At 38.3% G+C, this 17,484-nt stretch overlaps 1 protein-coding gene across 6 annotated transcripts in view; it reads left to right on the plus strand.

Annotated features, from left to right (window-relative positions):
- MYLK (myosin light chain kinase) overlaps window positions 1-17,484 on the plus strand; it is a 225,871-nt gene that overhangs the window by 165,690 nt on the left and 42,697 nt on the right. For all 6 annotated transcript variants that reach the window (XM_072873959.1, XM_072873957.1, XM_072873955.1 and 3 more), the window contains 3 exons: window positions 9,798-9,848; window positions 11,540-11,667; window positions 15,137-15,290. In XM_072873959.1, the coding sequence (XP_072730060.1) occupies window positions 9,798-9,848; window positions 11,540-11,667; window positions 15,137-15,290 (333 nt within the window). The remainder of the gene's footprint in view (window positions 1-9,797; window positions 9,849-11,539; window positions 11,668-15,136; window positions 15,291-17,484) is intronic.

Raw genomic sequence — 17,484 nt, forward strand, 5'->3', positions numbered from 1 at the left:
TTTGTTGCCACATCATCTCACCAACAGTCCTAATGGCAAGTAGAGTGCAAGGAATGATATTGAAGAAATAGAGAACAAAAATTCCTAATAATCGCACTGAATAAATTCTGAATTTTGAATAGTGAATTCAGTCACAACAGTATATACTGTGTGGGGTACAGAAGCTATATACTCTCTGCCATTTTTAGAAATACTTCTCAGGGGAAAAAAAAAATCCATATTTTCCATTTTCTCTAAGAAAGTGCAAGTCAAATTTCATGGTTAGCAGCTATGTCAACATTTTCTCCCTTCAGATAAATTATAAGTGATCCTTGTTTTTTGCCCTAGTAGAAATCTTCAGGAAAGTAACTAACTTTTAGCTCCTGAAAGCAAAGATCAAGACATTTCTTTTTGTGAAAGAGAATGGATGTTGTCAGTATGTTAATCTGTAGAATTTGTGTCATTGTGAGAATAGTTGCTGACCCAGATCATTTGACTGATCATTCTGACATTATTTTATTACTGGAAGCTTGGGTTTTGTAAGCTACAGAAATCCAATAGTAAGTAAAATTTTGGGCATTACCTCTTTTGAAATGCAATACATACTAGACTCTGGTTTAGAATAAGCAGTTATTCTCAGAAAAATATCTATGAAGGCAGCTTTATAGCATTCAATGTTTAACAATATTGCTGAATGGATGCTTGCAGTGTTTACATCCAGAAAGATTGCTCCTGTGCTAGCAAATCAGGAAAATTATGATGTATTTCTTTTTGCTTACAATTGATATTCTGTCACCAGAATTTAGTAATAATTATGGCTCTGCAGAATGCAACTCTGTAATGATAAATAGAATAAATAATAATGTTTCTGAGAATAACAAACAGATCCAGCTTTGAATCTGAGTGAAATCAATCCTGAGGAAGAATGGAGGAAGGGCACCTCTTTTTTTAATGTTGGAATTGGTTCATTCTTCACTGACTGTACTGGCTTAGGCTTTGTCACTTGTGTCTTTGCTAGGCAGATGTGAAATGCTACTGAGACAGAATAATAAAGTGTTATGTTTCTTCTGCACAGATACAAAAGACTAGAAGAGGCAGTGGAAAATTTGAACCTTTCATTATTTATCATACTGCATACTCCGTGCTATGCCAGAACAATCAGTGGATAATATAAGGGTCTTCTAGTTTGACATAACCCCACAGCAGAAGTACTAAGCGAAAAATTCTCACCAGTTGAGCATTTCTCTAGGGAGCTTCGAAAGCATCTGCTGTAAAGGGATTTGGGCACCCAATTCCCATTGAAATTAGAGGTTACTTCAAATTAGGCTTAAAGAGACTTGCTTATTTAAATTACCAAGGCCACCTGCAAAATCTTCAGTCCCTATTAAATAAATGTTTTTGGCCCAACAGACAGTGGAAAAAATCAAAGTGCTGCTTGAGATTTTTAACAGTAAATAAGGATTTAATGGTTTATAAATAAATATTCTCTTCTTTAAAAGATCTACTACTAGTCAACACTTCCTAAAATTTTGTCCTCCTTAATGTGTGTTACGCTGAGGACCAAAACAGCAGTAAATCATAGCTCGAGCAATTAGCTCAAGATCACACATTCATTTGCAGGCCTAGAACCCAACTTTCTTGATCCTCATTCTTGTGAGTAGTTTGCATGCCACACCCAAAATACTACAGATTTTTTAAACTGACACCCCAAAAATTTACGTAAAACATGAGTTTTCCAAAAGGCAGATTTTTTTTTCAAAGTTTTTTTTTCAAGATGTACCAGGGGAAAAGGCATATTACAACAGTTAGATGCCATTTCTTAAACTTCACCAGGGCTGAGCAGAGCAACATAACTTTACTATAGTAGGAAGAAACTTTATCCCAGTCGTTGCTACTGAGAAAAGTATTGGCTTTAACGTTTTAGAAAATAACCCTCCTAAATCTAAGCATTGGATTAAAGTATTTGGAAAGAAATGCCCACTGTTTTTTGCTTTTTGTAGGGCTAATTCACAACTAATTCCAGTGAATACTGGCAACCATCACCTGTCATAATCAGTGGTATGCAAACCTAACAGGATAGACTGGATTCCCTCATCTGAGTAATACACTTGTTAAACCCGCTGTTCTCATATCCAAACCACATACATTGAAGGGATGACCCAGCACAGAGTTTGATTGCACAAATATAAGTTCTTCTGCTCCATTAAAACTGAAGTTACGTCAAAGAAAAGAACTTCCTCCACACACCTTCAAGTAAAGGGGCCCAAGACACATTACTTAGCAGTATTTGGTATCTTGCTGATATAAATCTTTTATATCTGCTACTATATAAAATCTGCTTGATTTCCTGTCAAACACATTTTTGGTTAAGTAATGACGCATTCTCTTGCTGACAGTTGTTAATAAAATGTCGTCACTGACACTGTCCAGATCAAATCCTCTGGAAGGCTGCACTGTTATCTTCCAAGATCTGATTTCTCAACATTGTTGGTACTTGAATGCAAGGCTGAGCAGTGGCATCTCTGAAGCAGCATGTCACAAATGTAAATATCTCAGACAGGGCTCCTTATCATTTTATATATTCTTTTCCATAGTGGGTGGGAGTCTAAGCATTTTAATTACCATGGAAAAATTATGAGTCAGTGGCCAACTGATAAGCACGCAGTTCTGTTATTTACTCTTCAATAAACAATCTTGTCAGGGAATCCAAGTCTACAAGCACCATTTTAAGAAAATGTCATTAAAACATTAAACTTGACGTGTCCAGTTTAGATAATATATAACTAAATCAGTAAACACTTCAAGTTTTTTCTTGATTTTCATTCTATCAATGTAATACAAAACACAGCACTGATGAATATGAAATGTTTCAAAATCTTCCTTTCATGTCAGATTGTTTTGTCCTCAGCATAAAACTTGCCACTTTCTAAGGGAAGAACTCAGTTACTAAGGAAGTAAATAATCAGGTCAGAGATGTTCTTTTAATTGCAGAAGTAAGAGCATTGTGTAGCAGCTGTGATCTGGTGACTGTGCTGCTGCTGTCTTCTTTGGTCCCTGGGATAGTCTGAGATGCTTTTCAGGGTGAATGAGGCTATTCAAACCAGTTCTCAGTCCCGTTCATTTCCCAGAAGGTCCATGCTGCTCTACTCCTGGCTGTTGCAAGAAGAACCAAAACATTTTCTGCACAGTGAGTGCAAGTACTTAGTGTGTTGGAACAATATGAGTTACATTGCCAGGGAAGCCTCTGACCAAACTTTTCAAGGAAAAAATTTAATCTTATTTTCTAAGAGAAGCTAAAACTTCCTCTTTTAGTATATGTAAAGAAAATTGCCATGACCTATTTTTAAGACCTAGATATGATTTCTCTGAAACTGAATAATGAAAGGTGCTGACTTCATTCCTCAGGACTGAGGTCCAAGGGTATATAGCTGTGGCACAAGGCCAACCAAACTAGCTGAAGTAAAAAGGCAATGTAAGATTTAACTTGGTGACTCTGAAGCTTGGTTGCCTCCACAGATGAAAAGAAAATTCAGTTACTGTATGTATAAAGAGAGCAATGGAGAAACACTAATTGGTTGTGTAAATCACTTCTCTTTGATGCCCAGTTCAGCACTGTTTAGCTAATGCCAGCTATGCATTTTGAATCTCTGCCAGGTCACTTTACAGCTCACACCATACTGACATTTTCTGAGTTAATGTTGGCACAGAACGGTATTTTTCATATTTTTGTATCTCACATCTTCCATGTGTTTTTCATACAGTGCATCCTACATAGCTGTATGTTGACAAAAGAAGACAAATGTTTATTGACTGTCTCATGCAGAGAAAAATGAGTACAGTTTTTGCAACATGGCCTTGAACTGAAGAGGTGCCATGCACCATTAATTCCCTGTTAAGTCATTGACTAGAAATTGCAGATCTGAGGCATGTAATAGAAGCACTGACCAAAGCTTCTCCTCTATGAAACAGGGACCTAAATCCATTGGTTTAATTAATGTGCAAAAGCACATAACACCTAGCTTTTCCCACTGAAATCATTTGGAGCTCCTGAATGTCCAAATGACCTGACAGTATGTTCCTACTTAGTAGACTGGGTAGCAGGCTAGTAACCTAGTTTAGATTGCTGTACCTACACACCTGGGCAGAGCATTTTAGCATCTAATTGTGGCTGTTCACACAGGACATGAGAAATATGAAAATTAAATCTGTATTTAAGAAATTAACATTGTTGTCTTGCTCCCACCAGAGCTTTTAGTGGAATTCACATGGCCTGGGTTGTTTGTAATCTCTCTTTGATACTGGATCTCTTCTGCACTGCTCAGATTTGCTTTAATTGCAGAAATTGCTCAAGCACTGTGCTACTAAACTGCTATGGAATTGTTTCTTCCTCCAGCCCAGCTGTTTTAAAACACTGAGTTACTTTCAGTGTACTATGTTGCATTATTGAAGCTCTGAGTGTGCTAGTATATGCTAGCTCTCTCTTGACTGGAATGCAAGAGTATTTCCTGGATTTTTATTTTTATTTTGAGAAGGAGGAGGCTGGATTTTTTTCAATTAGAGGACAATCTCCAGATGATTTAGAAACTAAATATGGGATGTTGCAACAAAATGACAGTTGCTTTTAATGAAAAAAATAAAAGCTATTAAAAACTACTCTGAAACACGCAAACTCAAATTTCTATGGCATTTACTTTTCTAATTTCTGCTTGTCATCAAATTTTGGCCAGAGTTGCTTTCTACTTTATTGTATTTAGATAATAAACACTTATTTGGAAACAGTATGAGGAATTTGCTCTTTGAGAAGTAATGAAGCAGAACTGTTTAAGCTTTCAAACCTTGACAAAGTGTTCAGGCTACTGGTGCTAGTGCATTGTCACTGTCATTTTTCTCTGTAGCAATTAGCATAGGTTCATGAATGTATGAATAAATTGGTAAGTAATGACGTGTTGTCTTTTCCTACTACAACTGGAGCCATCATCCTTCTCCTATTTCATCTTGTCTGTGCTAAGTAATACCTGTAATAAGTTTTTGTACCATCAAGGAAGTCTGTGACAGAACCAAGGATAGAACTGAATAATCCATTGCCTTGACCACAAGGCTAAGTGTTTTATTTTTTCTGTACTTCTAGACCTCAGTCACTCCATGCTTTCTAGTATAGCAGTGAGTAGTAAAGCTTTACAGACAACAGTCACCTTTGATTCAGACCCTGGTATCTATCCTCAGAAGGGTCTGAAGGAGGTTACACTGTGATTCATTTACATGTGGGAGAGAAAGACTTCATAATGTCACATCCCACACGTCTGAAGCATTCAAGTGAGATGGGAAAGAAGGAGCAGAGACTTGAATCCGGGTTTTCCATCTCCTGTATAAATATTCTTGTTACCACAATATCTGACATGTTACAGATGACTTCTTTTTTCAGTTTCTCTTAAAGGAAACTCTGAAAAAAACAATTATTTAGTTCCTCTGAGAAGATGAAATCTTGAAAAATTTTGCATGAGGGGAAAATGGTTTTCTATGTGACTACAGTATTAGAGTATGTCATTAGCCCTTCTCCTATCTTGGGCTCAAATGAGGCTATTCCACAAGCAGACAGAAGCAGGGAAATGTCTTGCTCCTTATGTTAACAGAGTTAGGTATTTATTGTACTTGTTTACCAGGTGCTGAAATCCATCACTATAGAAGACATGCACATAATTTTAGGCATGTCCCTCAAGGAAGACAGTAGGAATTATGGACTGGTTGGAAATGCTATCTTGAGTACTGATTTTTTTTCAGACTGTAAGAGTTTTAGTTCATGGTTTATGAAAGCAAGTTGTGCAGAGAGCCATTTCAGGGGAGGGCTATGCCTATTTTTAGTAAAATTCCAAAAAAGGGAAACAAAAAAGAAAGACGGAGGCTTCTGAACATATCTGCTCTCACAAATTCAACATCAGGGCAAAGAACGGCACAACCAAATATCGCACAGCTATCAGCCTGTATGGGATCTTCCCCTTTTTTAGTTTATGTGCGTGTCCCCTCAGACACAAGCTCTCTAAGAGGCAAACTTGCCTATAGAGTTATATAAATACCAGCCTTGTAATGTCTACGTTAAGTTGTTTCTAGAAGGCAGATTCATTTAAGGAGGGAATATTATGTCCTTTTCCTTCCAGGCTGGTTTTCAGCTTCAGCCTGTTTCAACGTAAATATCAAAAGAGAGACAAACTGTCTTTTTTTAAAAAAGCAGTAGAGGCAGACTTGAACTAACATTTCCAAGAGGCTCAAATATTTTAATGAAAACAATCATTTGACCTTGTCAGCTTTGGGTAATCTTATTAGATTTTTTTCACTAACTGTCTCCAGCAGCTTTTGAAACAAAAGTTGCATTTCAAAAAGATGCATGAGATGAGCTGGTGTTCTTAAGGAAGATCTAAGAACAGTGGAGTGTATGCCATTAGCCAAAGAAGTCAGCTTCACAGACCCAGAGACACATCCTTGTACTTATCCCCTTCCACACTGCCCCTTCCTTTCATTTCTGCTCAGGGCTATTTGTGTCTGCAAAACAGGATATTCAGCCAGACCTTCCAGCAACCCTTTGCAATCTGCATGGTTTGATGAAGTCCAGTGACAGTCTGTATATCCTCAGTCACGTGAATGTAATGTCCTGGTGGGTAAAAACTAAAAATTAAACAAAAAAATTGTATTTACATATAAAAAGCAGTACCCTAGCTGAATGAGGTGATGGGTTCGTGTTCTTTGCTTTGCTGCTATAGAAATCCTCATTGAGGTGAGAGCCTTTTAAACTGCCTTAAGCATAGCCCTTAGTTATTCCAGGGCTAGGACGGACACCATGCATTTGTTCCACTTACAGGGTAAATGTAATACCTGGTGGTTCATTATACATCCAAACCTGTATAGAAACATTGTTCTTTAACACTGATGAACTGAATGTCACTGACTGTAGTTGTGAATGAACAAATTAATGTTATTGGGGTCCCTTCCGTGATGACCTGAGAGTGGCTGAGAGTAGGCAGACAAAAGTGAGAGGGGTATCTGAGTGTATAGATATCCATTCTGTGCATGTATTGTGCAAAGGCAGAGAATTACATTGTCAACCAGGAGGAAAAAAAAATGTTGAGATATTAAGAGTCAGAGTGAAACACGAACATTTGGAGAGTATGATGACTCCACCAGCACCTTGCTTGTTAACTAAGGTACTGCAACAAATATACAATGTAGGCCAAGAGGTGATAGCTGAGTGAAAATCATGCTGGATTAAGGAACTTGCTTTTCCTCCTATTTGTCTGCAGTGACATTTCTGAAAAATAGCAATAGTGTCTGCAACCCAAGACAGCACTTGACAAATGGTGCTTTTTCCTCATCTTTGCTGCTCTTTGTTCATATCAGGCTTAATGGAGTGTGGAAGTAATCAAATTCATGTCATTGCTTTAGCTTGTATTAAAAGCCATTATAGTTCTGAGGAGATACCCAACAGCTATTTCATTCTCACTTTAGAGAAAAGCAGAGAATCTGATGTCAAATACAGCGCACAAATATTTACATGTTCTTAAATCATATAACTGAGTTAGTTTGCATGCGATTATGCATCTAATGAATAACTAATGGATTACTTCCATTAATAGGGACGTTTAACAGCAGATGATAGGCCAGACTCTACAGCCCTTCCAGCTGGCACCTGATCATATAAGTAGTTTCAACCATGTAACTGTGACTACAGCCTGAAATAAATGAGAGTTTCAACTCGGAGTGTGACCATACAATGACAAAGAGGAAAGCTGCTTTGAAAACACCACTTCTTGCTCATACAGCTTGGGCAGGAAAGAGGAGCTGGAAATATATTTGCTGTCACTTACTACAGCAGCCAGGGTACATGTCAGTCTGTTCATGGCCTGAAAAGTAATGGGTCCCTTTAGTGAGCAGTAGTGCTCTCTGAAGGTCTCCATTTAAACAGGGTTAAGCCCTCATGGAAGACGTGGCAGGACAGATACCTAGCTCATGTCCTGGTGGTCCAGTTATACTAGGGTAAACACCTCACAAGTACTAATCTAAACCTTTAACTAGTTCTGTTGAGCTGACAGTCATAAAAGAAAGGCTTCCTTGGGAGATATCCAACTATTCTTTTTTGACTCTGTCGTAAGTACTGCAAGAATATCCTACCTCTCCAGTATTGTGCTTCTGGTTCCATCAAAATCAATAAAGACAGATCATATAAAAGCTAAGCATACTTTGAGAGAAAATTACTATGAAATGAAAATTTCCAAAAAGAAGGTGGCAACAACTTCTTCTATATTCAGTGCATAATGAAATATTCCCCAGAATGAACGGAATAAACACTGGTGTTAACAGCTAAACCATTATATATTTATTAAAGCATTTGGTCTCTTAACAACCCAAAGGACATCAGTTACTATCTCCAGTGACTCTAAAACTTAAAATCAATCTTCACATCTCTCTGTTGCTTGAGCTATAACATTAGACTCCCATGGTGGGTTCACAACTCATGGCTCCTTATTCATGGAGCATCAGGTGGTGTGTTCCCTGGGCATCATGCACAGCTTGTAGTTCGCTGTAGCAAAGGGAGTTAAAATAAAAGACTCTCTTTATTGGTTTTGTGGATTTTTGAGGAATTTTTTTTGCTGCTCAGTGCCTTGCTACTTTGAAATAACTTAAGTAAACAATGAACCAAAAAAGTCAAACCTTTTGAGACTGTTATGGCTATCACTAGGCACCTATGTATATGCTGCCAGATATTCAAAAGCACTTAGCAGATACTGCCTCAGTTGGAGGCAATAACATCTTAAAAGCCAGACTACTTCAATCAAGCTGCCTACTTGAGCATAAGAAAATAAGAAACGTCCTTTCACAGCAGAGGCTATCCTCTGACAAGGATGCTTAGGATAGCAGATGAAAAGAGAGTGCTCTAAAAGGAATGAACCCCTCCACTTCTGGAATTCAGTGGTTTGAAGGCATCCAGACTGTTACATTTAATGGCCACCACTAGACCGAACTCCTGTGAATTTGTCCTTTTGAACCTGTTTATGTTTTTGTCTTGCAAAACATTACTTGTCTTTTAACCTAGCTTATGCATGCTATATTTAAAAATACTTCTTTTTTTTCTTTTATGCCTGCTGCCTGGTAATTTAATGGGGTGGCCCCCAGTTCCTGTTTTGTGAAAAATAGTTAGTAGTCATTTTCTACCTACCTGTCTTCTCTACTTTCTTTCTACCTACCATTCACAATCTGTAGAACATTGTCTTCCCAATATTTATGTGCCCGTGTTTCAAATTCTGTTTTGACCCTTTCTTTTGTGAATATAGCAAAAAGTTGTCCCTGCCTAGGGAAGAGGATGAGGCAGAGGGGTGATACTGGGGTTTACTGCCTGTATATCACTGTTTCTTTGCTAGCTCACAAATGGTGTAAGAAGTACTACGTGGTGTTGACTACCCTAGTTTTAACTGACCTCATTCAGCATTGATTATGCTGGAAATCTGAGTAAGAATTCAGTATGAGATGGATCTTGGCCCGGTGTTTTCACCCCAGTGAAACTGCTATAAGGAATGGAGCATAACAGAGTATGGGAGATGTGTAGCAGATTGCTTTGATTCTTTTAAAAGTTCCAGCTTCAACTGTGAACATTCTGAGGATCATTCAGGATAATAAAAGTGTTTTTAAAAGTATTTTTAATTCTTGGGTTTAATATGCTGAAAGAACATATTAGATTTTCAACTGCCAACAAAGCATTGCTATGGATGTGAACTTTGCAGTTAAGCTGGTACCTTCCAAAGCTCACCTTTGAATTAACTTCTTTTTTTAACTAGGTGAAGCAACAGTGAAGAAGAAACCAGCTCCAAAGACTCCTCCAAAAGCAGGTAAATTGTTGCATGTGCCATCCTGTAGGAATAAATAATAAACCGATACAGTTTTAAAGAACAGACACCACATTTCTAAGTACAGCTGTTTGCCTAGTAAATTTGTTTGTATATGTGATTAAGCAGCGAGTATGAAGTTCTATGAGGAGAAAACTGGAAAGCAAAGTCCATTTTTCAAACTCTTTCATAAGGTTGCATTGCGCTAAGACTTAAATTATGAGCATGCAAAAAAGTTACTATCGAATAAACTATAGCAAGATCCTACCAAAAGTCAGCAGTAGTGCTATAACAACACACCTTATCCTTCAGTGAAAGAGATCTTTATCTCTGTGTATCACAGAATGCCACCTCTGCATGAGTAGCTACCACAGAGAAGTTGATAGACTCTCCATTTCCTCATAACTGCCAATATGGTAACCTGTTCATGTGTTTGCACTCTCCTAGGCAAAGCTATCTATATTTAAAGTACCCAGAATGTTCCTTTACAGGAACCTGCTTTCAGTGTCTTAAAAGTCTGTCAGACTTTTAAACTGTTCACGCTATTTTCTTTGCCAGATGTGTGCCTCAGCCTAGTTTCCTTCAGATATTTCAAAACAAAAACGCTTTTCAAAGAACAAGTCTAGGGGGAAAAAAATCCGCTTTGTTTTAACTACGTTGAAAAGAAAAAGAAAGCACTTTTTTTCACACCCAGTAGCCCTGTGCTTTGGACAGGAATGTTACATTTGGCAGTGAGGTCATTCTAATGTTAGAGAATGCCTTTTATTGTTTCTGTCAAAGTGTCTTCAAATCTGCACGCATACACACACCACCACCACCCCCCCACCCCAAATATTTTTTACTGTGCTGCTCAGGTAAAGCAACAGAACAGGTTTCACCCTGGAGTTGTCCATGCTGTGATGGCACACTCAGCATCACAACCGAGGCAGGAAGTAGCTGACTCTTGGTTGTGAGAGTCACAACATCTCTTTTGACTATTAGCAAAAGAGATGTTCTGCCATCTATTGATACTCAGGCAGTGAGAGGGAAGAGGAGGAGAAATACCTGATCCAGATATGGAGGAGTATGAATGGGAGTGCAAGATTTAAAAGAAGCACTGTAATACACAAACAAAAGGATCTGTTATTGCTCACGGGAAAATTGAGTGTGATGGAGAAAGACATCAATTTCTTTCCTTGTTTCTCTAATAGATGTCCCACATGGTGTTTACCTGGCCACTGAAGCCAGAATCTTCATAGGCGGGTGCTCAGTCTTAAATTTTCTGAGTGCTGTTGATGACATTAGGGAGCAGGTTTGCAGACCCCCTCAGCACACGCAAATTGATATGAGGTTAGCTGGAGCCATTCTTCAAAAATATGAAGTGCAAAAGAAAAAATAAGTTTTTCTGAAAAACTCAACACAAAATTTCATAAGCTGTATATTTGGAATTGGTGGTAGGTCTCAACACTTTTGGTCTTTGGATTTCTGTACCTTGGTCTTGCATGAGCAAAATCCTGACGGGTAGATTGTTATTGCTTCACTACAGTAGAATTAACAATGTCCACAGAACTGTTTTATTGCAAGCAACAGATAACTGCTAATCTGGATTTCAAATGCTGCTCTGAAACTGTTGAGCTGAGAGATGTATGTGTTTTGAATTTTAAGAAAAATAGAAAGTATAGTCACCTAAAGAGAGATATTTTTTTTCCCATCAGCTGCTCCTCCTCAGATTACTCAGTTCCCAGAAGACAGAAAAGTCCGTGCGGGTGAATCAGTGGAACTGTTTGCCAAGGTGGTAGGAACAGCACCCATAACTTGTACCTGGATGAAATTCCGTAAGCAGGTAAATTGTTTTCTGGTCTGTTTTAACAATCATTGAAAAAGTAGAGCTGGAAATGACCTCCAATGACCCATCTTGTCCATCTCCCTTCCCCAGGAACTGGCAAAGTCCATGTCATTCTTGCCAGATGTTTTCTTCACCTCAGCTGAAAACATTCCAATGATGAAGATTTCACAACCTGCATTAGCAACCTATTGCAGTGCTTAAATATCCATACTGTTAGAATTTTTTTCCTAATGCCAAACCCAAATCTTTCTTGCTACAGTTTAAACCCGTTGCTGCCTGTCCCCTCCTATAACAAATGACTGTTCCTTTGAGAAAAGCCTTAGACCATGTTATTAAAGGATAGGTGATGTGAAAGGTATAGGTATCTGAAAAGTATCTGTCACAGGAAATGTTTCTCTCCTTCAAAAATAACCTCTTCTTCATTGATGCTTGGTCTAAAGTTATGTCAGAGGGGAAAATGCCATATAAGAAGTGTGAGTGAAATGTCTTACAACACAAATGTCACCGCGCAAGGCACAACACCAATTACGCTGCTGTGAGTGCCCTCACCCCCTAGGTTTAAAGTTCCTTCTGCTTGAATTAATTTGCTTGAACCACATTACATGTGTCCATAAGGGCAGTTTCTAAAGAGAGTTGCTTTAGCGAATAATAAAACCACTTTAAATCAAATAACGCAACATGCAAGTACAAACTGGAAAGTGAAGTGCCATGTTAGGATAGAGCAAATATAAAAATGTACTGTAGCTGCTCTTCCATTTATTTCATTCTGAACTCATTAGACACTCTATAGAACATAAATAAAAACATCTCCTCCTACAAGGAAGTTTAGACTCTAAGTCCAGATGTGTCAGCATTTAATTGAAAGAATTCAAAACAGTTTGCTAGTGCAAAGGGTATTCCAGAGTCCATCTTTGCTAACCCCAAATAACCTCTTACTTTAGGGGAAAGGATGTTTTTTTCCTGAACTCCTGTATTTTCTTAAAATTCTTTAGTTTCAAGACTGGAGTTAGAAAAGGGCCTACTCAGTTATACAAAAATAGGTCCCAGAAGTTCCCGTGACATTCAGTGTCCTGTTTTGCTGGGCTCTGTCTTAACACATGGGTAAAATATACCCCTCAAAAGTGAGTTTCTGGTTTGTGCAGAATTCTGAGTTCATTGTTGAATACAACAATCCTATTTACATAGATTTCAAGGCCACTTTTATGTACAAAATCTATGTGATAACAGAAACCAGCAGCTCATAATACTCATATCAGATCCATAATCTGTGATTCTACACCTTTTTTCCTTTGTAAAATGTTATTTTTACTATCTTTGTACTTTCTTCTTTAGTTATTCACTGTGAGACAATCTAAAAGTTTGCAAAATCATACCTTAAAATGACATACAAATTTTTAAATGGTTCATTATGGCAGGTGAATGAGATAGAAAAGAAAAAAAAAACTTCAGAAAAATTAATAAACACTTTAGGCACAAACATTGAGGACAAGTGAGGGCAGCAGTCTTCCATTTATTAAATTAAATGGGGAGCCAGTTACTGCGTACTGTGCTGCACCATTATTTTGCTTTCTTTTTGACTTATACTTCACCACACATTGTTTTGTTCTTGGATTTCTTCCTCTTCTATAAATGTGGTTGATTTCAACTCCGTTCCATTCCCAGTCCTAAAAGTGAAAATCACCCAAGTGTTCTTACAATTTTCCTGGGGGCTGTTTGTGGTAGTTATTCAAGCAGATCCAGTAAGTGGTGAGTTGTGATTTCAGCCCTGCCACTGCATGCCACAGCATGCAGGAGGGACTTGTCCTCTCCATGTTCCTTCCTCACATTCCCTCAGGTTCAAGAGAGCCACAGTGGCCTCTCACAGGTATATTCTGGACAAATATATTTTGCTTGAAGAAAGGCCATGTCACAAAGTTGTGACCCATACTGTTGTACATGATGGCAGTCTAGTGGAGGGATGCTGGAACTGTGCTCAACTAAAAAGGGGAAAGCCTTTGAAAGCCTCTTCATTAGTTGAGGAACAAAGTCCATCATTTAACATTGCCAATTGTTGGAGCTTCTTAACTACGACCAGTGACTTTCTTTTGGGAACACAGGGATCCAGCTTCCTGTCCCCACAACCACTGCAAGCCACTGAGCATCCTTTCAGGGCTTTCTCTGCATATTTTCAGGGCTTTCTCTGCATACTTTCAGGGCTTTCCCTGCATAATGCAGATCTAGTTCTACTAGACTGATTTTTTTATTACTATTACCCTTTGACTAATTCTAATGAAGCAAAACGTATAAGCCAGCATAGAATCTCAGAAGAATAAAGTGTGGGGGCAGGGGGGAACAACTTTCAGTATAATTTAAACTGTAATCCTACATAATCCCATTTGCTAACTTTCTATTCGAGTTACTGTAGGAGCATCTTTCTCAGGTTACCTTTGGGCATATAGCAATGCACGTGTTCTATCTCAGTTGAGGAAAAAGCAGGGAAAGTCCTGCTCTTAGCCTTGGAATCTCTTATTCTCTGAATATATGAGACAAGATAAGGCAAACTAAATAGCCTTCATTTTTAATGAAATCCTGAGAATGAGTTGGAAAAATCACTTATCTAAGAAGGAAGTGGTGGGAGGAAGAAGGGCATTGACATTTTGTTGTCTGTTTCATAAGAACACAGTGTACAGCTTCTGTAATTGCAGCATAGCATTATAAGGTTTTTAAATGATTTGTCATGTCTCAAGCTACTACTGATTAAAATCTAGGTCTCCTTGGCCATTTATGCTATGATAGCTTTGTTTCAATTAAAAACTAGTTCATAATATGCCTATGGTATTCAGCTGAGATTTTGATTTTTGCCTCTCCAGAAAATAAAAATGCTATAGGAAAGCTGAATCTGCTCTTTGTATGTCTCTCTGCACAGCTGTAGCTTTACATCTCCATTTCAGGCAACAGCATCTTCAATTGTTCAAACCCAAGAAACTGTTACCCTGGTTTATGTGGAAGTACAGAATGAGGCTGGTTAAGACAAGAGGGTAAAAGTCGCAGCTATGGATGATTTGCACACTGGGCCTCTAAAGGGGAATGGCAAATGAATTAGGGTATTTAGAGCTAAACCCTTGTTCCACTGTGGTCTCTGTGAGATATGCGAGACCAAACTTTGTTCTTTTGCCAATTACACAGTTTGCACTTTCAGCTTGTCAAAGAGGAGTTAGAAAGTGAAATTCCTGTTCCTTAGTGGAGTCCCAGCAAGACCAATGCTCCCTGTTGCCTTTGCAGGACTGGAGCCATTATGATGTTCCACTGCATTTCTAGATGTTTTGTGTTGATTACACGCTTTATCAGCTGCACATATTCACTGCTGTAATAGAGTTATCTGCAGAGAACGCTCAATATGATAACCTTGTATTGTAATTTGAGCTCTTTCAGATATGAAGAAATTTATCCCATAAAATCTTTTTTTTTTTCCTTTTGAATTTGGCAGATTGAAGAAAATGAATATATTAAAATTGAGAATGCTGAAAACAGCAGCAAGCTAACAATATCATCAACAAAGCAGGAACACTGTGGATGTTACACCCTAGTTGTAGAGAACAAACTTGGCAGCAGACAAGCACAAGTCAACCTCACAGTTGTTGGTAAGTCCATAATAATGTTTTAGTTATATACCTATTCTTCAGACATCACTCTACATTTGCTTTATATATGATGATATGCAAAAAAAAAAAAAAAAATCAGTTAAGTTAAGAAGACTGAAATGAAAAACTAGTACTTTAAAAAATATCTGGACTGGACAGTGACATTGTAATAAGGACTATAAGCAAGTTCAGTAGGGCTATACTGTGTTTTATGTTGAAAAATTACTAATTACAGATGGAGGTACAAAATAGCTCAGACTAAAAAAAAAAAAAAAAAAAAACAGCTCATATCTCCATTTTTTGTGAGATACCACTTCTTTTTCCCGTTTAATGTTTGCAGCATCCAGATGTTTGGTAGACTGCAAATTTTAAAACTGTTAGTTCAGGAAGGATTGAGATGGTTTCAATGAGACTGTAAATTTGAAAACATCCTGTTGCTTGGGGGAGGGAGATTTTATCCTTTTAATTGAAATTCCTACCATTGTCTACTGTTTTATAGTGACAGAAAGTAGTGAATAAAGGCAGTCTGTCTTGAATATGGAGCCCTTCGTATATGGGCTTTTACACACATGTATTTTAGAGCTTCAAACAGCCTTGTCAGATGACACATTCAGGCCATCAAGTTTGTTGTAGCAAGCTGTGGACAGCTGCAGATAGTTGTAGACTAGTAGACAGTTTCAGTATGTTTGCAGATAAAACTGCAGCCTAGATCTAGACCAGCTAGCTTGAGTGTCAGACAAAACCTAGAGCTGTGACATCTAGCTCTGAAAGGGCTAATGAACCCACCTTGGTGTGGACACACAGCAAATGGCTTCCAGGGAAATCTGGGGAAGTTCTACAAGCAAAGAGGGTGATTTGGTTAAAACATTAGTCTGCGGGATGGGTCTGTTTCTAGGCTCTGTTACCTATGGCCTGCAGAGGGGTTTTGACAGAAGGCGGGGGAGGGCAGGGCTTGTCCAGGCATTTGGACGAATTCTCGTTCAACCAGCAAGGCTGCATCCTGATCACACACTCATAACTGCATTGGCTCTGCTGTCCTAACAGATATGTGGGCTAGTGAGCAGGTAAAGAAATGTGGGTATAAGGCGAAGGATGAAAATCTGACTCCAATGAAATCAATGGCAAAATACCATTAACCCAAGTTGGACTGGAAATTCATTCCAGCAATCCAGTGAATAACATACGAAGTTTAATGAGTAGAATCACACTTTCAAGTACAATATCCGCTGCTAAAGAGTGAATGTCCCTCAGCTGCATACTGCTGTACATATTGTCAATAGAGGCCTCCTGGTTATTTAAAGGAATTTCTTTCATCTAATCTGTGGCTTACGTTGCAGTCAACAGTTAAAAGAATTAATGAGTATAAATATCAAGTCGATTCCAGCAACATGCCAGAGAATTCAAGAACAGAAGAAAATAAAATAACTATTTTTCACATGATGCATAGGTAAATTGTACTACCCCTTCCAACAGTGGGTTGTGCAGGTCAGAAGTATAGCTAGATTAAAAATAAACAACATGAAAAACTGGTCCTCAAATAATCCTCATATACTGTTCTGCGTACAGCTTTTGGCTCCAAAGCCCCAGCACAGCTGATTAGCAGCTAGAAGAATGGCAGGAGATCAATGGCTCTTTACATTTCTCTTTTTTTCACTCTTTCCTAGGCAACTGCTGCAGGCTGCTAACTGTAGCGGGTTATTGGGCAAGATGGATTTTTTTTTAGCTGAACTAGGCCGACAGTTCCTACAACCTTGTCACTGTGTGAGCCTTGACTCATTATTATATAAGTCACTGTTTTATATCCTTTGGAGTTAATTGGTTTGAAAGTCTTTGAATTCTATAACCTTATAAAGCTACATCTCAGCCTCCTGCTTTGCTCTTCCATAAGAAACGTGCCAGAGAACAGTGGGATTCCCAGAGATGCTTTTGGGACAGTTGGGTGAAGAATCCTTACAATGTGCTGGAGTTTGCCATGCATTTTGGCTGATGACAAGCTATCTGTTTCCAACTGAAAAGAAAAAATTGCCTCTTGTAAAATTGCCAAGCTCTTCAGTGAGACATCTTGCTGATGTCAGCACTGCCAAAGGGATGACAAAGCTTCAAGATTCCCAGTTTGCTACACATGCATTTTAAGGCCAGATTCTTCCATCTGGGTACTCAAAAATGTGGGAAAAGGGAGCAAAAATGTCTTCCT

Source organism: Ciconia boyciana, chromosome 10 (genome assembly GCF_034638445.1).
Source record: "Ciconia boyciana chromosome 10, ASM3463844v1, whole genome shotgun sequence".
In the NCBI taxonomy this organism is placed as follows: Eukaryota; Metazoa; Chordata; class Aves; order Ciconiiformes; family Ciconiidae; genus Ciconia; species Ciconia boyciana.